The 22,523-nt window shown below is 34.3% G+C and overlaps 1 protein-coding gene across 1 annotated transcript; it reads right to left on the reverse strand.

Annotated features, from left to right (window-relative positions):
* Positions 1 to 5,165: 5,165 nt before the first annotated feature.
* Positions 5,166 to 8,298, reverse strand: LOC137633218 (uncharacterized). Its single transcript, XM_068365388.1, has 2 exons — positions 8,125 to 8,298; positions 5,166 to 6,362 (listed from the first exon to the last, which is right to left on the reverse strand). The coding sequence occupies exons 1-2, from the start codon at positions 8,281 to 8,283 to the stop codon at positions 5,478 to 5,480; spliced, it is 1,044 nt and encodes a 347-aa protein (XP_068221489.1). The 5' UTR covers positions 8,284 to 8,298; the 3' UTR covers positions 5,166 to 5,477.
* Positions 8,299 to 22,523: the final 14,225 nt, after the last annotated feature.

Raw genomic sequence — 22,523 nt, forward strand, 5'->3', positions numbered from 1 at the left:
ACTGTTGTTCTTTGATGTAAGAAATCGACTGTTGTCCTCAAATAACTAAGAGAAAAATACTGAATTTCAATCTCCAAATAATAGAGTGATGGGATTTTTTAAACAGTAGTACCTTCAGAACAAATATTTCTTTCTACTTCCAGTTGACAAATCAACAACTCCAGGAATTGTACACTCCAGTATTGTTTGCTTACTGACATCGTATAGTACCAATATATTGATCACAACTGGATTTCATAAACCCTTCTCCTTTTAGGTACCACCTCTGCCTAGTGACACGGTACTACCGCTATTCATTGCCTAGAGGCACTGATTTGTCCTACAGCAGCCACTTCTGGGTAGCAACATTTGCTAGTTCTTGGTTTACCACCCAGACTACAGCTCTCCCTATGAAGGGAAAAGCTCACACACACAGATACATATATATATATATATATATATATATATATATATATATATATATATATATATATATATGTGTGTGTGTGTGTGTGTATAAATATATATATATATATATATATATATATATATATATACATATTCGTATATATATGTATATGTATATACATGCATATATATATATATATATATATATATATATATATATATGTATATATATATAATGTATCAGTGTATATAGTGTGTGTGTGTTTATATATTGGTTTAAATTATCTATTCAATACCCAATAAGCCTATCCACGTTATAGCCGAAAGGAACGTTAATTAAGTCAAATTCTTCACTCACTGTACGAAGGGATGGTAAAGACTGTCATCGGGGAGGTGGAGAAAAGGGGAGTCTGACGATGGCCTACATGGGCTTGCCCACCTTAGCGAAGAAAAAGCAGAAGAAGAAAGTGAAGATGCTGTTACCGGCTGGATCGTACCCTTGAAGACACCCTCAATATAGGAAATCCCCCAAGACGACAGAGAGAATATGTGGCAAAGCACATTTCAAAGTACACCATGCACCCAAGGTTCAGTATCTTGAGCATTTCCATGGGGATGTGGTCCTTACAGACAAAAGTACGATCAAGAGAGAGAGAGAGAGAGAGAGAGAGAGAGAGAGAGAGAGAGAGAGAGAGAGAGAGGGGGGGGGGGTTTGGAGGTTAAGATCCAGCTAGCTTTTATGTCTCGGCAAAAACTAGATCAGGTTCAGAGGTTTCTTAAGTAAATCCAGCTTTGTGTTATCGCCCTGACTGGTATCCTCTTCAAGGCTAAAGAAACCGATGTCCCGTCGTCCTCAAGCATTTTTTTTTTTTATATGGGAGCGAGCGAGCGAGCGCTGACTTTGTGCATTTTGTTATGTAAAGACTCAACAGTAACGGATAAGCTCGTTCAAATGAGCCTTGGTCACAGCATTTCGATCGTAATGAACTAATAAATTTACTCTGTTTCATAGAAAACGGCCTTTAAAGATTGAAAGTTTAAATTAGTAAGGAAATTTTGGAATTGTTATCTTTGATCTTATGGCTCTCGTGACTGCATTTTTATAGTATAATAAACACTATAAAATCTATTTCAAGATTTTTGGACACTTAGTATCGAAGAATATTCTTCAAAAACCTCTTATGTTATCTGCTTATAGAATTCCCTCTCGACTATTACTGATCCTTTTAATGCAATGGTACTGACTTCAACTCTCTTCCTAGAGACTCGAGTTTGATAACCGGTCGAGAAAAGAAGATCCAACCCGCCTCTGCTGTCATAAGCTTTGAATTCGTTATCCTTTAAATGAACTGAGAGAGAGAGAGAGAGAGAGAGAGAGAGAGAGAGAGAGAGAGAGAGAGAGAGAGAGAGATGTCAGCCGGGCTTTTGATAAAGTATGGCATGAAGGTTTAAAGAACAAATTGTTGGAACTGAGAGAGAGAGAAAAGAGAGAGAGAGAGAGAGAGAGAGAGAGAGAGAGAGAGAGAGAGAGAGAGAGAGAGAGAGATGTCAGCCGGGCTTTTGATAAAGTATGGCATGAAGGTTTAAAGAACAAATTGTTGGATGCACAGTTATTATTATTATTATTATTATTAAATGCTAAGCTACAACCCTAGTTGGAAAAGCAGGATGCTATAAGCCCAGGGGCCCCAACAGGGAAGATAGCCCAGTGAGGAAAGGAAATAAGGAAATAAGGAGATAAGGAAAAATAGAACATTTTAGGAATAGTAACAATATTAAAATAGATATTTCCTATTTAAAATATAAAAACTTTAACAGAACAAGAGGAAGAGAAACTAGATAGAAAAGTGTGCCCAAGTGTACCCTCAAGCAAGAGAACTCTAACCCAAGGCAGTGTAAGACCATGGTACAGAGGCTATGGCACTACCCAGGAATAGAGAACAATGGTTTGATTTTGGAGTACCAGGATGCTATGCAACTTCTTAGATAACCGGGTTGCAATGATTAAAATCAAAGAATTCACAGGGCCAAAGTTTCAGTTGCTCTCGAGAGTTCCCCAGGGCAGTGTTCTCTCCCCTACACTACATAACTTACCCTAACAAAAATAAACTAAGGCTACAGAGAAAGACTGTCCGTGAATTACAGAAAATTAATAACTATGAAAAGAAATGGAAAATAACCACAAATATCAAGAAATTTCAACTTCTATCAATATCAGCCAACAATCCCGCAGAAATTTTAGTAGATAACATCCGTATCCCATTTAAACGTAAAGCACTTATACTTGGGTGTAACTTTAAACGTTCTGGCATCCTTCCTCGTGTTAAAGAAAGAATAACTGTTTCTAGGTTGACGCTCAATAGATTAAAAAGGTTTAAAGGTCTATCAACCAAAACCCAACTTAGCCTTTACAAATCCCTAGCAAGACCACAATTAGAATACCCAACAATAATATTTGGAGCTCTCAGCAAGTCATCAATGAAGTAAATGCAAGCAGTACAAAATAAAGCTTTGAGGCGAGCTTATAAAGAGTGACCTCCATATTACAATAAATTCAAGAACTTCATCAACATTCCAAGTTGGAGCCCCTAAATGTCAGGTTCCACAGACTTAGCCAAAAATCTTGGGATAAACTAGCTACTGACGATGACGACCTAAAAACGGTAACAAGGACTCTCCTTATCGAACATACTCGGGTGGAGGAGACTAGATCCCAAAGTCAATTGTGATCCCCCCGGCCGAGATATATCTCAACTGATTAAAATTAATATAAATAAATATCTTTGATTAATAAATCAAATAATTATTCAATAAAATCATAACTTTTTTACCATCAAATAGTGTCACACAGGAAGTCAACTTGCAATAGGGCTAGACCGCATGAACCAAAAAACCCTTCCTCTCCCTGCTTGTCCTTTTCTTTTCTTTTAATTCTTAGCTGCTCGTACTTGCAGGTGGCTCCTAAATTAACTCAACATCGCACGAGGGTCTGCCCCTCTCTTTTATTCTCCTTCTGTACTTCTCTTTCTCCCTTTTTCCTTATTCCTTTCCATCCCGAGTACCTGCCTTCGGGCTATAAACTGGATTGTATCCAGGGGTAGTCTGTCTTATCCCATATTCCCTACTTCCCTATTCGTATCCATTGCATTGCAGTAATAACGAGAGGGGCGCTCAGTAGAGAGCATACCTTTGCTACGCCAAGCAGTCTTGTTTTACACTTGACTCCACTGCGTACTTGAACTTCGATATATTTCCTTCAAAATCTACTAGGTTTGTAATTGGCTCATTACACATATGCCTGGAAAGTTTCCTTGAAATTGGTTCGATAGCTTTTGCGTCATGCTGCTCACAAACAATGTTTTTTTCTTAACATTCCGATTATTTTCAAAGTACTGCTGCGTATTTGTACTTTGATGTACTTTATCCGAAATGTTACAGATGCATCCTTCGGTCATACCCAACATGACAATAAAGTTTGGTCAAAATCGGTCCATTAGTTTCCTTGTAAAGTGGATCACAAACAATTAAACACATAAATAAGGTAACAACCAAACGGGCAATAAGGAATTTACTGGAAAACTATATTTCGAATTAGCGCTTTTTGCTCAAGTACTTATTTCCTTCTGTTTTACTTTTATTTCCTAGTTTTGCAGATAAAGGTTTCAGTTTTACCTTAATCTATTTTTATTGTATCTCAAGGTTCAAAGAACATTGAGGGAATTTTTTCTTTAACTTTTTTATCAGAAGGAATAAAACAGAGTATACTACAAAGCCAACCGTCATTATTGAGCAAAAATGTATAATTTTTTAAGATATATTTATATATATATATATATATATATATATATATATATATATATATATATATATACATATACATTTATATATATATGAAATATATACACACACACATATATATATATATATATATATATATATATATATATTTAATATACATATATAATATATATAACTATGTTATACAGTATATATATATATATATATATATATATATATATATATATATATATATATATATATACCTTGATTTTTATAAAAAAAAACGTTCAACTTGTCAAAAAAGCCAAAAAATACCTTTCAATATCCATTTTGCTCCGCCACGGGATCCCAGAGCAATAGCTAAATCCTTTTTTTTTACCTTTTTTATTTTTTTGTGATAAGTACTTCTCTTTGTACTTCGCAGTACTTCAAAAGTTTTATTACAACTGTGATCAAATTGTGGAATGATATTCCTAATTAAGCAGTTGAATCGGTGGAACTTCAAAACTTCAAAGTTGCAGCAAATATTTTCTTTTGAACAGGCTGACATATATATATATATATATATATATATATATATATATATATATATATATATATATATATATAAATGTGTGTATATATATACATATATATATATATATATATATATATATATATATATATATATATATATATATATATATATATACACATATATATATATATATATATATACACACACACATATATATATATATATATATATATATATATATATATATATATATATATATATATACACACACATATATATATATATATATATATATATACACTATATATATATATATATATATATATATATATATATATATATATATATATATATATATATATATATATATATATCCTTACTGTATCCTTAAATTCGAGTTCAATAAAATCATGTTTAAGTAAGTAGGAAGTGACTACTATATTTCTTTTATAAATTATAGGTTGGAAAAAAAAGATAGGTTTATGATAATTGCTTTTGATTGCAGCATTCCACTTTATTATATGAGATTGGTGTTTTCAAAGAAATATAAACAAATGAAATATGCCCTAAGATGGAAAAAAGAATGCCCTAAGATACATAATTCCAAGTGACCTTATTCATGCTAAGTAACACAAAAGCCTGAATTACACAAACAAAAGTATCTTCATCTTGCTTGAGGTTAAAAATATCTAATCAGTTATTTACACGTAAACAGATACATCCCAAAGCAGATCCTTTTCCATGTCCATGTCGTCGTCGTCTTTTCGAGTCGATTAAAGATCAGATGTTCGTTTTATTCCTCTTTTGGTGAAGCAGCAACAACACCAGCGAAGGGATACCCGAATCCTGGGTACAAGAATGGGGCGAAGGGAGCCACCTGAGGGGTCAAGAGGCTGTACTGTACCGGTTTAACTTCAACGGATGGTTGCACGTACTTGAATCCAGGCACTTTGAAAACGTGTTCCTTCGTCGTCAGCTCGATCTTCTTCGTAGCTGCTGGTGTAGGAGCGTCGACAGGTTCGAACTGCTTGGTTTCAATGGTAGTTTTGGTTTCTGTTGGCACCGCAGCTAAGTATGGGAGAGGAATGCGGGTGACAGAACGGGCACGGCGAGCGGTGTGGCTACTCTCTTCTTCAGCAGCAGGTTCTTCGGCAATAGATAGAGCTGGTTTGTCTTCCTCAGCAACTACCTCAGGCTCGGGTTCAGCAGCTGGTACTGGTTCCTCTTCCTCTGGCTGACCGGCGGTCAAAGTCGGTTCAGGAGCTGCCACTTCGACGGGAGCAGGGACATCTTGGGGGATTGTTTCTCCCTTCCTTGCCGCCTCGAAGGCTTCAAAGAACTGAGCCCGAGCCAAGGCAACATCCTCGGAGTATTCAGGGACAAAATCAGGTGATGGTCCCTCTGGAAGGACATTAGATCCCACTACGTTAAAGCCCTGACGGCCGGCAACGTAATAGGTCACTGCAGGCTCTCCTTTGGCATCTACATAAGAGTATTGGCCAACTACACTGCCATCAGCCAACCGGACTTCGTGTCTGGTTTGGTCGATAGCTTGATGGCCAAAAGTGGTTTGCCCGAAACCATCGACTCCCTGGTACTTAATGGCCCATGGGTATGGGGCTGCCAGGTAAGGTACAGCAATCTGCGCACTGCAGGACACTGCAAGGACTAATGCCACCTGGAAGACAGGAAGGAGATTCCAATCATTAAAATAAACTCGAGGAAATTTAGATTTTTAGTAATTTTTGAAAAAGCAAAAGACTAGGGAATAATGTATTCTTTCCACAAGGAGATTTAACAAGGGAATTATATTTATTGTAGTTCTTCAGTGGGATTCATTTAAATCTTTATAATATAAAATACAGTTTAGGAGTTCAATTAAGATTCTCATCAAGGGTCACCTCTGCCAAGTTAAAGCTTATTTATAATTAGCATTTGTAGATGTGCTGACTAGCGATAAGTATATAAAAACTTTGAGAGTGAAGTATCACGAAATGAAAGATATACATTTTTTTCGTATCCCAAGAGCCATTGTTGACCTGTGTTTATATCAGTTAAATCAAGTTCGATAAAGTTTCTCGAAATATTCTAAAACTTTGGTGAATAATATTTTGATAAGCTAGAAGAATATTGAAGAGATAAAATTTCAAAACATTGATATATTATACTTAGGAAAACTAAACTTAGACTTTAGTGCTTTATTTAACAGGGACACGATGTATTTTACCACTTTTCCCTAACGAATGTATTTTCACTAACTCCTAACAAAGTAATGATTTAGATTTAAAAGCAATTGTGCGTGTGTGTGTATGTGTGTGTGTAATATCAGTGTTTATTGAGAGAAAGAAGAAAATTTAATTGCATATATGAACACATCTACAGTATATACTTGATACAGCTCTTGGCTCACGCTTTGTAAGCCAGTGATTGCTCTTGACGACATTACACCAAACCGTAACCAGATACCAGCAATTTCTGGGGTTTAGAAAAAATGGCATGGGTCCAAAAACCTCACTTTTATAGACTTAATGGAAAGCTAGACGACTGTACACCTCCAAAGGAGATGAGGATCCATGGAAGATATATGTGAATTCATTTATGGATGGAAGAACATTAATCTATAGCCAAAAAAAAAGAAAAAAAAACTTTAACGTAAAGCACTTAGCTCTAAAAGCCCTTTCGCTTAAGGACTACTTCTTATAAAGACACTTTGATATAATGACTTATCCGCATTAAAACAGAGGTAAATTAGTATTTTCAGTTCTTCAGATGTATATATGAGTCCTGATCATTCAGACATTTTTCAATAATAATCGATTTTATATCGAAGTGGACACTTTAACGCTTACTATTTGCATTTCAAATCTTCTAGTATATCAATTGTTTATTTATCATCCTTCGCATGCCTCAGGTTTATAATTTATTTACAAATCAAACACAAACGAAGAAACGATAAACTGCTACGATGAGTATTGCTTTACAAAAATTAATCCAAGATAAGGTTTATCACTACGCCAGATTAGAATTTCATTACACCAGTTTCCCTTTGCTAAAATCCTATAAAAATAAACTGTCGTTAAGTGAAGGTAGCTTTGATTAAGAGTGCATTTAGTCAAAAGTGTATCTAGATAAAATTCTTTTTAGAAAACAATTCATACTAAAGTTTTTGAGACACAAGTGCCCTCGCTCATATGTATACATGTGTGTGTGTATATATGCACGTCTATATTTCCTGCGTAAATAAAGAACTCGAGAGCCAGTGTCCACCAGAAAACTACAAACACCCAAAACTAAAGAAGAAAGTGAAAATGTTCTGAAGAGTCTTAAAAATACATGTTTATATCTAAATGAAGAAGAAGAGAACCAATGTCCGTCTTCTAAATTCAAGAACGCAACAACACTGAAGAAGACTAAAATAGCAAACTGTACAAGAGACTCACCAAAGTTCTCATGATGCCTAGATCGAGTGGGGTCAACCTGCTTCGAGGAGGAGCAGCCGAATCCTTCCGTTTATATACGAAGATGCTCCCTTTATCAGTGCCCAATGCCCGGCCTTCAAGGACGCCAACCAGCCTCGCAAATGACCACGCCCCACCCATCCCACCCCTGTCCCACCTCATTCGAACTGCAACAGTTGCTGTGGTAGATCTTCTTCTACCTTTTTTTCTGCGACAGGACAACGGATCCTTGGTATCATCTCAAGGAAACTGGATTATGTTACAGATTTGTATTAACGGTACGGCCATTTTGCTGAATATACCTTGTTGTCAGCGGCGCCAAATGCGTTTGATGCTTAGGAGCAAGATTTTTTTTTTTTTTTTAATCGTCGGTATTTTTGTTCTGTCCCGTTAGATTTCTGTTTTGAGGCTCACAAAGAGAGATCATGATAAAAACAAATCAATTTCCACTTGAGAAAAAGGTTTCCAGACATTTGAAAGGATGATATTACTTCTCTATTTCTAATTCGGCCTACAGGTGATTTGAAACATAAAGAAGAGATTCAAAGCTATTTTACCAAGTTTCCTTAGAAAAATTAGATTGCTGACTACTTACTTTACTTTAACGGCTGGTTTCCTGGTCTTATCATACAGGTGAACCCATACGCTCTCCAGGACCTAAAGGATCAGTTTTCATATACATTCTTGGGTATTTAGAGTATCACAGTGCATTGTATGTTAATTGTTAGATCCCCTTTATCGAAGCACTTAGAGAACAAAAATCATCAGTTTCTTCTTTAAAGCCTTAATAACTCAGTCTTTCGGAATTCTATTGGCTTGGGCTGCAATATTTCAGTTTTTGGAGAAACTTAATATACTGTTAGATAATCGCGAGAAAATGTATTTCGAAGCAGTGAAGGCAACAGGAATGTAACACCTTTTTATAAGAATTTCTTTTTTATTTTGTCTGAGGCCTGAAGAACAAAGAGGCTAAATAGTCCATGCAGCTTCTGGCGTTACGTAAATCCTCATATCCAAATCTGACCTTTCTGGAGACGAGAAATAAGGGGCAGAATTGAGGGCGGAATTTGTCTCTTATATAAATTCTCTTTTTAAGGATGAAATCAATATTTCAACAGCTTTGTGCAAGGTGTTTGCAAAAGCACATATTTATATAGGAGGCAATTGTTGGTTCTGATATCTTGTTAGCTGCGGGTCATTTTGAAATAATTTCGTCTCTATTATTGGATTGCATTTGCTTACGCTGATATCCGAAGAAATGTTTAATATACGAATACTTTCCACATTTCATCAGAACTGTTATTTTCAAAATTCTGACACATTTCTATGAAAATTAACTTCTCTCAAAGACTTGAATTAACCGACAATATTGACCTTGGAACACCTGAAACAGCTATGGCGCAAAATCTGTTAAAATGGTGAAGATAAATCACCCATTATTTTTTTTTTTTTTTTTTTTTTTTTTTTTTGCTAATATTTTCGAACCAATAATGCTTGATGATATGGATTAAAAACGATCAAATTAGGCTAGTATTTGATGAACCCTCTATCCTTAGATATTATTTATTGGTCTTTGCATCGTACCAAATGCCCCTTGGTACTCTCCTTTTTTGGTCTTCTCTTGCTTGAGGGTACACTCGGGCACACTAATCTATCCTTTTTTTCCCCCCTCTTGTTTTGTTAAAGTTTTTATAGTTTATGTAGGAAATATTTATTTTAATGTTATTCTTCTTAAAATCTTTTATTTTTCCTTGTTTCCTTTCCTCACTGGGCTATTTTCCCTGTTGGAGCCCCTGTGCTTATAGCATCCTGCTTTTCTAACTAGGGTTGTAGCTTAGCAAGTAATGATAATAAGAATAAAGCCTCCAAGTCACCTCCCATTCTTCCATCTTTCTGTAGAACTTTTTTTTTAAACTTTTATTTCAAAGTGAAACTTTTTCGTATTCTCCTCACTTTCCCATGTAATCTGCATGGCCTCCCACGGCCCAGTCCCGGGCCATATATCCCAAAATGAATATAGTTTGCTTCCAGAATATGCACATAATTCCCTTAATTTTCTATCTTTTGTATTTCCAGAAATTATCCTTTTCAATCTTTTTAGGAAGTGTTCATTATTATTATTATTATTATTATTATTATTATTATTATTATTATTATTATTATTATTATTATTATTATTATTATTATTATTATTATTGCTGCACATTAAGCCACTGATCTCTTGTGTGTTGGGTTGTATATGAATCCAGGTTAACCCGATCACAGCATCACTTGTCCAAAAAGTTGTCAGAATGGCTACTGAACGGAAATCGGACAACCTCGATATCATTGACAACATAGTGAACGCCAAGTACCCACAACAGGCTTCGGTAAACGAAAAAGCCAATCTTAGGAAACTATACTCTGTTAAATTTGCGAAGGCCGAGGTGTATCTAAAGACAAAAACACACGGTGCCTTATTTTCAAATTCGTAATATACCTTCTCACCTCACTAAATTCTTGTAGTAATCTCCTTTGGGAACCAACCACCTATTAAAAAAAAATATATCTTCTCTATAGGCCACAGCCGAAATGTTTCTTTGTTTTCTTTTGTCATATTTTCTCTCACGATAGTTATTTTATTATTTTTGTTGACAGATCAACATGCTCGCTATATTTTCTTGCTATCAGTTTGTTTTTAACATTTCCCTTATGATACCATACCCATTTGCCGTCTTGTTATTTTTGTATTTTATCTTTATATCCTTCCTTCATTTCATTTTCCTTATATGTTTCCCTTCTCAGTAGGGTTGAAACTTGGCTAATAATAATAATAATAATAATAATAATAATAATAATAATAATAATAATAATAATAATAATAATAATAATAATAATAATAATAATAATAATAATAATAATAATAATTTCATACATCTAGCTTTTATTTTGAAATTAGTCTTTTGACATACACCAGAACTTCTATATTGATAGATGAAAACATAACAGTTTTAAAGAAGGTTCGTCATCAGAGGAGTGAAGACTTCTTACTTAAGAACCAATATATTTACCAATTACCACATCTTGCTTTGCATCGTCCTCCTGTAATTTTTCGGCTAAGTGTTTTACGGGATTCGCCTAATTTTCTTTTGTCACCGAATGCAGTGCTTCTTTTAAAAGTAGGCCTACCCTTAAATCTACCACCTTAAATCATTTTTTTTTTTTTTTTTTTTTTTTTTTTTGATACATAGGTCGTCACTTGTGCCCGAATATGTTGCATTGGATTATATTGGCAAAAGTATGGAGGAGGACGAAAAACTTTATGACCAATTTCAACTGCAATTCTAGCAATCGCGTAAGCTTATCAATATTCAGGGAGCATTCCTTCACCAATCCCAAAGTTGACATTTTAATATATTGTCTCTTGGTGATACACTTTTTTGATTAGCCATTATTCTATGTGTGCCTTGCTATTTGATGCTGTTGCAGGTTTATATAATATTGCTCTAGGATAGGTTGCGTTACCATTGCAATTACTGTATGGAAGATGGTAATATATTCGATAGCAACAGCTTACGGAACCTTCACTTCACTTCACTTCCACTCCCAGGTAGGTTTTCAGCCTGTCAGTGGAATCAGTTGTCTTCTCCACTCAATTCTGTTTTCAAAATTTCCCTCTCTTCTCAGCTGTTCAATTGTTGGCATGTTGTTCTTTGTCAAAATCTCTTCAATTCCATCCCTCCAGCGTTTACGTGGTCTACCTCTTGATCTCCTCCCACCAGGCGTCCAGTCCCATCTCTTCCTTGTAATTCTATTTCCATCCATTCTCATTGTTCAAAATTACGTTACTGTCCATTTGATTGTGATAGTAGTTTTGCTTAAATTTGTTACTTCTGCTATGCGAAAAATTGCTTTAGAAACATCAGTAACAGGACCTCCTTTCTGTTTTTCTGAAGAAAAATATTTCGAAACACTATAAACAATCTCTCGTGCTTGACAAGTAAATAGCCTACTGTTGCTCTGTATGGGGATGGGTGACTTTCCATTCTGGCTGACAAAAAAATTTATGATGCTTTTGTGCGTCTTCTAGTCTTCCTTGATTGGCTATAATCTTTGAGGCATTCCTGTTTCCTAGTCTCCCTTGATTGGCTATAATCTTTGAGGCATTCCTGTTTCCTAGTCTCCCTTGATTGGCTATAATCTTTGAGGCATTCCTGTTTCCTAGTCTCCCTTGATTGGCTATAATCTTTGAGGCATTCCTGTTTCCTAGTCTCCCTTGATTGGCTATAATCTTTGAAGCATTTCTGTTATGGAGTTTGTAATTCTCTCTCTCTCTCTCTCTCTCTCTCTCTCTCTCTCTCTCTCTCTCTCTCTCTCTCTCTCTCTCTCTCTCTCTCTCTCACACACACATCTGGGTGTGGAACTCAAGCAGCAAGCTACTTTCGTCACAGGAGGTTCCTGCCAGTACTTCCCACAAGTGGTACTTTCTGACGAAAGCCTATTGATGAATGTCCATTGCTGACCTGAGGAACTATATCAGAAAAGTGTTAATTTTTCGTCTCGTTTCTTTATAGTGCGACTGAGTAATGTTACAATAGTAAAACATTTAGAAGTTGAGTTTTTGTATAATTAAAGTTTAACATTTAAAGTAATGGTATTCATTGTAACATCAAATGGCATAATTTTCTCTATTTTCTAAACAATGTTGGAGTTATGGCAAGGTTTGTTTTTGTCTTTAGGTACATCTCAATCTTCCTAAATTTGAAAGAGTATAGAGACAAAGTACGCATCTCGTTGTGGATTTTTGTGTCAATTTCTCCACGCTTATTGCTGTGAGAAGCTCATGCACCTGAAGCACATGAATTGAATCTATTTGAGATGCTAAAAGAAAACTATTCTCGACAATCACACGCCCACTACAATAATTCTTTACCTCGCCGTTATCATAAAAACTTAAATGGAAGAGCCTGTGGCTTCTAGCGCGTCATATAATTCACTAATAGGCCTTCACAATATTTTGCCTTAAATACGAAAATCAACTCTTTTATTCTACTACTGCGAAGTCGGCTATAAATGCATGAAGCATATGTGCACACTCATATAAATTATTTGCTATTCCGATGAGGGGGTAACTTGAATACAGAGGGGGTAGCTTGAAACCGGTTTCAAACTACCACACACCCCTCCCCCGGTAATCTGAAACCGGTTTCAAGTTACCGGGGGAGGGGGTTGCTTGAAACTGGGGGTACCTTGAAACCTTTACACAGAGTTATACCCAGCTTCCTTAGAAATCTATCACTATCCTCACTATATGTGCTGTTTCAAGGAACACGCTCTTCTGCATTAGTCCAGCGTAATTTTCCAAGAAAAAAAAAATATACAGGTTCAAAGTTCCATATTACATTGTGAAATATAAAATCGATAAAGAGAAGTGCTGTATATTCTTGTTTCTAGCAAATAAACTTTTCAATGGCTTTTTTTAAAAGCGTTCTCGAGGGATTATCAACATCGAAAGGAAAAGGATGTTATTCGGAAGCCCAATCTGAAATATTAACCAATTTAATCACTCAAAGAATGTGGACTTCTGTCTGTGTTCTCATGAATATATATATATATATATATATATATATATATATATATATATATATATATATATATATATATATATATATATATATATATACATATATATATATAATGTGTGCATGTATGCATATACATATACATATATATTGTATATATATATATATATATATATATATATATATATATATATATATATATGTAAATGTATATGTATATATATATATACAGTATATATGTATATATATATATATATATATATATATATATATATATATATATATATATATATATACAATATACTGTATAATATATATAGGTATATATACTGTATATATAGCAATATATAAATATTTACAGTATATATATATATATATATATATATATATATATATATATATATATATATGTATGTATATATTCATATATATATATGTGTATATATACATATATATATGCATATGTACATATATGTGTATATATATATATATATATATATATATATATATATATATATATATATATATATATATATATATACATACATGCATACATACAATATATATACTAGTGTACCTGAGTCATTAAAATTGATGTCTAAATGTTTATTTAGAAATGCACACTTACAGAATCAACCCTTCCCACTCCCTCTCCCTTCCCTAACTACAACCTACTAATTCGACAATTTGTGGGAGTGTGGTTTCCGAGTGCACCTATCGGGGTAACCCCTCTCACCAGGGTATCTTTACCCCCTCTCATCCTTGAGCGTGACAGGAAACATATATGATATATACATACACACACTATATATATATGTATATATATATATATATATATATATATATATATACATATATATATGTATATATATATGCATATATATATGCATATATATAAATATATATATATATATATATATATATATATATATATATATATACACACATGTATACTGTATATGTATGTGTATACACACATATATATATATATGTATATATCTAATATATATATATATATATATATATATATATATATATATATATATATATATATATAAATATATATATATATATATACATATATTCCTGTATATATATATATATATATATATATATATATACATATATATATATATATATACATACATATATATATATAAATATATATATATATATATATATATATATATATATAAATATATATATATATATATATATATATATATATATATATATATATCATCCTTGTCAACCGTTATTAGTCCACTGCAGATCAAAGGCCTCTGACACATGCCCTTCCACACATCTGTATTATGCTCTTTCCATGGTAATCCACAACCGCAAATTCTCTGAGTTCGTCAATATATCGTCTTCTCTTCCTGCCATTGCTTCTTTTGCAATATCTAGGGACCCATTCTGTTAATCTTGATGTCAGTCTATTATCTGTCATTCTCATTATATGTCATGCCTATGTCCATTTCTTTATCTTACATATTGTTAGAATACCCTCTACTTTAGTTTGCGCTTGTATCCATGTTGCTCTTTCTCTGTGTCTTAGTGTTATTCCCAACATTATTCTTTCCATAGCTCTCTGAATTATATCTAGCTTATGTTCTAAGGCTTTAGTAAGGCTCTAAGCTTCTGATGCATAAGTTAAAGCTGATTGGACTATCTCATTAAATACTTTTTTTTTTTAGGGAAAGTGGCCTTTTACTTTTCCTTAATCTCATTTTGTTTTCGAAAAGCTCTCCATCTCATGCTTATCCTTTTTTCCAGTTCGGTCTCGTGTCCTGGGGAAACAGTTATGTATATTCATTAACAATCTTTAAAGGTTCATTAATAATTCGTATTTGTTGGCGCTCTGCATTATCACTGAACATCATCTTAGTTTTACTCATATTCATTTGTAAATCTTAAATTGTCAAGGTATTCCCATTTAATATTAATTCCTACATTTTCCCAATCTTCATTTTTTATAACTATTTATTGGCATGCTGTGAATAATTTAGGAGAGATGATGTCTCCCTGTCTAGCTCTTCTCAATCGGAATTTTCCTATCTTTATGTAGTTTTAGGATTGATGTCCTTCTTGTATAGATATCTTTAAGTTTTCTAACATAACACACATCTATTCTTTGTTTTTGAAGGGCTTTCATTACTGTTGAAGTTTTGACAGAATCAAAAGCTCTCATATAGTCTATAAATGCCATATATAGGGCTTTGTCATACTCCGTTGATTTTTTTCATTAGTTGATTAATTACATGGATATGGTCAGTTGTTGAATACCCGCTTCTAAAGCCCTCCTGCTTCCTTGGCCAATTAAAGTCTAGCTGTCTTTCTATTCAGCAATAATATGACCTATCTTTTAAAATATCTAATATATCATGAGGAGTAAACATATATATAAATATTAGATATATATTTATGTATATATATTATGTTTATATATATATATATATGTATATATATATATATATATATATATATGTATATATATATATATATATATAATGTATGTATATGTATATATTTCAATAATTATAGTAGCATCACACTTACGTCAGTTGTTATGAAAATATATAGTTTGCTTACTCTAAAGAGACTGGAGAGAAGGATTGGTGAAAAGCTGACAGATGAACAAGCAGGATTTCGAAAAAGTAGAGGTTGTACTGACTAAATTTTCAGTTTGAGATTTGTTGTGCAGTAATGCGTAGAATATAGAAATCCACTTTTGGTGGCATTTGTGGACTATGAAAAACCTTTGATAGTGTGCACTGGCCAATTCTATGGAGAGTCCTGCGTTATTATGGAATTCCTCTTAAATATGTGAATTTGATTATCTGTTCATGAGCATAGCGAGCGCAAAGTTAATGTTATTGGAAGTCTTATCAAATGAATTTCCAGTGAACACTGGAGTACGCCAAGAGAATGTGTTGTCACCTTTGTTGTTTAGCCTCCTCATGGAGATGGTGAAGAAGAATTGGACTGGATTGGTAACGGAAAATTAGCAGACATAGAATATACTGATGATGCTGACCTTATTAGCATAACACCACAGGATTTTTAATGCTTGCTTACCAGAATACATGAAATATAGCAAGAAGGTGGGCTCAAGATAAAGAGAAGAAAAACTGATATGATGAGAACGGAATATGCAATGGTCGATGAAATGTCATTGGAAGGAAAAATCATTAATGAGGTAGAATCATTTCAGAATCTAGGAACTATGATCTCCGATATAGGGTCTTTAAAATTAGAGTATAGTGAAAGATTGGAAAAAAGTAAATCAGACGATGGCTAGGTTAAGCAAAATTTGGATATAAAATCGCCAAAAAATTACATAAAAAAATCAGACTATATATCAGTTTAGTGAAATCGGTATTACTATATTACATGAATCATAAGAACAAAGCCCTCATAAGAATATTGGGGGTTGAATGGCAGGACAAGATTAGAAATTAAACTACAAGAGAAATTACGCAAGGGCCATGTGTGGATGAGATCATGATGAAGGGAAGATGGAGATGGTTTGGGCATGCTCTTCGTACTCCCCAAGAGAGATTAGTTCACCAAACTTTTTCTGGGCTCCACAAGGCCCTAAAAGAGTTGGAAGACCCAGGCCTACGTGGCTGAGGACTAAGCGTGAAGTAGGAGATGATGAATGGAAAAGTATTGAATTAAAAGCTCAAGGCAGAGATGACTGGCGACATCTAACTAAGGCCATTTGCGTCAATAGGCGTACGAGATATATATATATATATATATATATATATATATATATATATATATATATATATATATATATATATATATATATATATATATATATATAAATCATTACTAGCTAAGCTACAACCTTAGTTGGAAAAGCACGATGCTTTAAGCCCAAGGGCTTCAACAGTGAAAAATAGCCCAGTGAGGAGGGGAAATAAGGAAATAAATACTCGATATATGAGAAATAATGAACAATTAAAATGAAGTATTTTAAATACACTTACAACATCAAAATATATATTTCATATATAAACTATAAAAAAGACTTATGTCAGCCTGTTCAACATAAAAACATTTGCTGCAAGTTTGAACTTTTGATGTTCAACCGATTCAACCACCCTATTAGGAAGATCATTCTACAACTTGTTAACAGCTGGAATAAAACTTCTAGAATACTGTGTAGTATTGAGCCTCATGGTGGATAACGCCTGACTTTTAGAATTAACTGCATGCATAGTATTACGAGGGAACTGTCCGGGAAGATCTGAATGTGAAGGATGATCAGAATTATGAATAGTCTTATGCAACATGCATTATGAACTAATTGATGAACGACGGTGCCAGGAGGCAGGATTTTGCTCAAAATATTTAGAGAAATCTTGCTGCTCTAAGGGAGTTTACATATACAATAATCCTACCTATTCTGGCATGCTAAAAATTAATAGTTTAAAGATCAGTTAGCAATAGGCTGGTGCGATGGGCAAACATCTTAAAATTAACAGACCTTAATTGGTACTGAGAAATGAAAGATGCTTCCAAGTCAGCAGCATTAAAATTATATTCAAAACCAGTTTAATATTTCATCTCGACCCAAGTAGTTTGAGGAAAGAACCACTTTACGCCCGCTAAGGCTTTTGCTTCTTCTTCTTCTTCTTTAGATTGCCCGGAGCTTCTCTCCGGACAGGGGCTTTTTGAAGCATTTTGCTGTGCGTATCTACGCTGTGACGTCACGAACATGACGTACGCTATTGTCAGTAGGTTTGGTTGATTTAAAATAGTTTCCCCGATGTTTCGGTAAAGAAAACTTAACGTAGAAGAGAACGTTTAAGGGGTAGCTGCAGTATTTGTAGAGAGCCTAAAATACAAAAGGATGAAGAGTGAAGAAAAATTCTTCACAAAGCTGTACAGTAATAACTGAAGGAGCCACTAATCATAGCTGAGGAAGATTTGGCTAATCAAAGGACAGGAATTTATGAATTGTTGTCTGGATAACCTGCCCAAATTTCCATGAAATAACTTTCAAACGCTCTAGCTATGGAGACGGTTGATTTTTTTTTCTTTCTTTTTTTTTGTCAGGGAATTGGATATATTCTCTTCAAAATATATAGTGTGTCTCTTTTAAGATGCTCTAATAACATATTTTATGCAATGCATAGATTCTGATAACTAAAATCTTTTATTTTTATTTGGAAAATATGTCTTTATGACATTGAAAGTAGGATTTTATTATATCGACTTAAATAGTGAAGTAACTTGGTAACTTTAATTAATATTTGGTTACATTTTGGGTATAATGTAATTGAAAAAGTGATTATCAGATCATATATGTTTATTAGGAAATATGTCGTCATAAAGGGTAAGGATAAAAATAATATCAATATACATATATCAGATATATGATGACTTAAACACTCCAAATTTTGTCGAAACAAATTCAAAACAATCATTAGTAATAAAATTGATCTTAAATGTCATTGTTGTATGCATAAATGTATAAATAGATTGGAAAACACCTTAACATGAGCGTGGAAACGAAATATCTCTGGTGAATTTGAATAGTGTGTCAAGTTGTCAACATGGTTGGTTGGTTTTAGATCGCCTTGCCTGTAGCAAGACACGGGCTCTTGGCGTTGGCAGCCCGTAAGATAAAATTGAAAAAGTTAAAAACAAAGGGAAAATTAAAAAGTGATCCATTATACAAAATAAACTCGAAAAGGACTGGGAGTGTTCGTGTTATGACTAACGATACAACCAGGGTCAATCCTGTAGAGTGGTGTTCCCCTGCTGTATGGGACCGGAAAAGCAGCCATCAAAGTAATCAGTTGCCCTTAATCTTAATAGATCACGATCTGAACGTGTCAAAGGGTGGAATGGGTCCAGTAGGGTGGTTCCTTTTCGGGTTCACGCTAATGAAGAATTACTTATTAGGAGAGAAAGTGTTTATAGCAGAAAGTCCCGTGGAAGTCGGAGGTCACGGGAAGGAACAAAAAGGAATTAAGTTGAAGGCAGAAGAAAAGGGAATATAATAATCCAAAGAAAAGCTCAAGTTGTAGAAATAGCTATCAATAGGGAATATTATTAGATAAGTAAAAGAGACCTAATTATCATTCGTTTGTTCGTTTTAGATTGACCTCGTCCTTAAAATAATGGCCCTGGCCATAGGCTCTTGCGTTAGCAGCTAATAATCAAAGGGAAAAAGATAGGTGAAAGTCATAGGGCAGGGACGGAGCTTGGATGGGTGGACAGGAAAGAGAAGTATCAGAATGACAACAGCCAATCAAAATTCAGGATTTTAGGATAAGGACGGGGGCCAATCAGGTGACAGGAAGGATGCGGACGTTAGTGGAAAATTTGTTGGCAGGAGACTTGGACGAGAAATAGGACCGAGATAAGGTGGATTAGAGAACAGCCAATGCAAATTAAGGATTTTAAGGAAGCTGGGTACGGTGACTTTGATGGGTGTACAGGACAGAGAAAAGTCAGTTAGAGAACAGCCAATGAAAATTCAGGGTTTAGGAACGAGAACGTACGGGTGAACAAGAAGATGAGGGAGTAGAGCGCATCTCCACTCGCCAAATCTACGTCAATTCAAATAAATTAATGCAGATCAAGCATTTAAGGGAAATCTTGAGTAGAAAGGAGAGGAAATAGGAATTAGAATAAGAAGAATGGATGATAAGAAAGGGAATTAAATGAGTAATAAGATGAATATACCAGATGAATGCTCGAAAAGAGATGAATTAATGAGATCGCGAAAAATAAAGGAAATAAAAAGTTGGAAAAGTGAAATGTACGAAAGGGTTGTGGGAAAGAACCGGGGAAAAATTATGTTTATAATAGTAAATGACGAACAATAATGTGGAAGAGGTATCATAATAATGTACATCTTTCTTTCTTTCTTTCTTTGTCTACATCTTTTCCCACTTTTATGTTGGGTCAATGTTTCTGGTCAGCTTTCTCCATTTACCTCTGTCCCACACCTCATCACCGGGTAAATGGAAAGGGTTGGCGGCAGGAAAGGCATTCGGCCATGAAAAATTAGCCAAAACAATTATGGTCAGTGAGTATAATCATAGTAATGTGCATGATAGGTTATATAATTGGTGTAATACTGTGAAAGTGAATGGTCATATGACATAATATTGTAAAATTGAGCAATAGAATAAACTAAAAGGGTTGGGGTTTAAAGTTATGTATAAAGTGGACGAGAGCGAGGGCTGTACACCTATACAATAGTTCGTCTAAACTAATGCAAAACTAGCGCAGATAAACCATAGTGGGAACCATTGTACAGAAGGAATGGAGTTTAGGGAAAGAGTGATATGTGTGAGAGAGAGATGAGATAAAGATAGGTGAAAAAATTAGAAATAGTTAAAAGATAAAAGGAAGGAAAAATAATTTGTATTTGTGTAATCAGGGAGACAGTGTGAGCGCACAAACTGTCGTTTATCGTCAGCGGAGAAGGCGTTGAATTCGGAAACGATTCTTTCCTTTTCAAGTTGAGGAGTATCATCAGGAAGAAGGGATTTCAGGATACAGGATTTTTTCGAGACAGGGAAGGGAATAATGCCGTATAAGGGTTGAATGGTCGTTAGGACCCAAAGGGGAAGGATAAGGTTCTCTCTTTGGACGTTTTTGAGGGGGAGAAGGTTTTTTCGAGTCTGGAAGGGAAAGGGATTCAGAGGAAGGTGAAGTAGTAGGAGTAGGAGGGGAAGGACGTTTAGATTGAGGAACAGAAGGGGGAATGGAGTTAGAAGGATTGGGTTCAGGAATGACATTAGAAGATGGAGTGGGATTAGGTTGAGGATTTGATGAGATGTTTTGAGTGTTAGATTATGGGATCTTCTGCCGGAGAGCATAGTGAGGTTCTCTGCAATTAAGGCAGAAAGCAGCTGTTACCTAGGGCCAATATATTCAAACTATATTTCATAAATTCATTGAAATAGGAGACATCTAAATTGGGGAGATTGGTGAAAATGGCAAAAATGGGAGACCTGAATGATTGCAATAATTTCAGAGGCATCACACTTACGTCAATTGTTATGAAAAGATATAGTATGCATATTATAAATAGACCAGAGAGAAAGGGTAATGAAAAGCTGATATATGAATAAGCAATTTTATTTAAATTCTTCATTACTTCTCATATAATTTATTTGTTCTTTCTTTGATGACTGCTTTTCCGGTCCCATACAGCAGGGGAACCCCACTCTCTACAGGACCTCCACTGTCGTTTTACCTTGTTCGTTCACAGTATTTATCTTTTCAAGTCACATATTGTTCATTTACTGTTAAATCGTCACTGTCAAAAGACTCATGAAATAAGAAAGTCTTCAGTTTCCTCTTGAAAGCCTTAATGTCTTCAATCATTCGAATGTTTCGCGGGAGCTTGTTTCCTTGTTTCCTTTTTACATTGGGCCATTTTCTGTGTTGTTATTTGCGTTGAATAATTGTCGTTAATTGTGGTTTGAAAAGTCGCCAAAAGGCATAGAAACACAGGTGTGTGTCTCCATATGTACCCATATTCCTTTCTCCTCCCCGCCCCTAAAAAGAGAAAATGATTGAAAAAGGAATGATATGTAATGTTTCAACGTTCTGAATGCACGAATGTGGCCCAGGAGATACGAGAAACGTAGTTGATTTGCTTAAGAAACAATTGGACATTTCGACATTCGGTAAGGCAAAGGGGAAAATGCCAAGGTATGCAGAAAAGCTAAAGTTAAAGGATTGATGTTTCTTGAGGTTTGGCGTGTTGCAGATGAGCCTCTTTTATAAATAGCTCACATACATAAATGTGTGTATAATATATATATATATATATATATA

This window comes from Palaemon carinicauda, chromosome 42, assembly GCF_036898095.1.
Source record: "Palaemon carinicauda isolate YSFRI2023 chromosome 42, ASM3689809v2, whole genome shotgun sequence".
NCBI lineage: Eukaryota > Metazoa > Arthropoda > Malacostraca > Decapoda > Palaemonidae > Palaemon > Palaemon carinicauda.

Coding starts and splice junctions, on each gene's coding strand:
- LOC137633218 (XM_068365388.1), bottom strand. CDS start 8,283: ATGGGTGGGGCGTGGTCATTTGCGAGGCTGGTTGGCGTCCTTGAAGGC. Junction 6,363..8,124: donor TAGGCATCATGAGAACTTTG/GTGAGTCTCTTG, acceptor CCTGTCTTCCAG/GTGGCATTAGTCCTTGCAGT.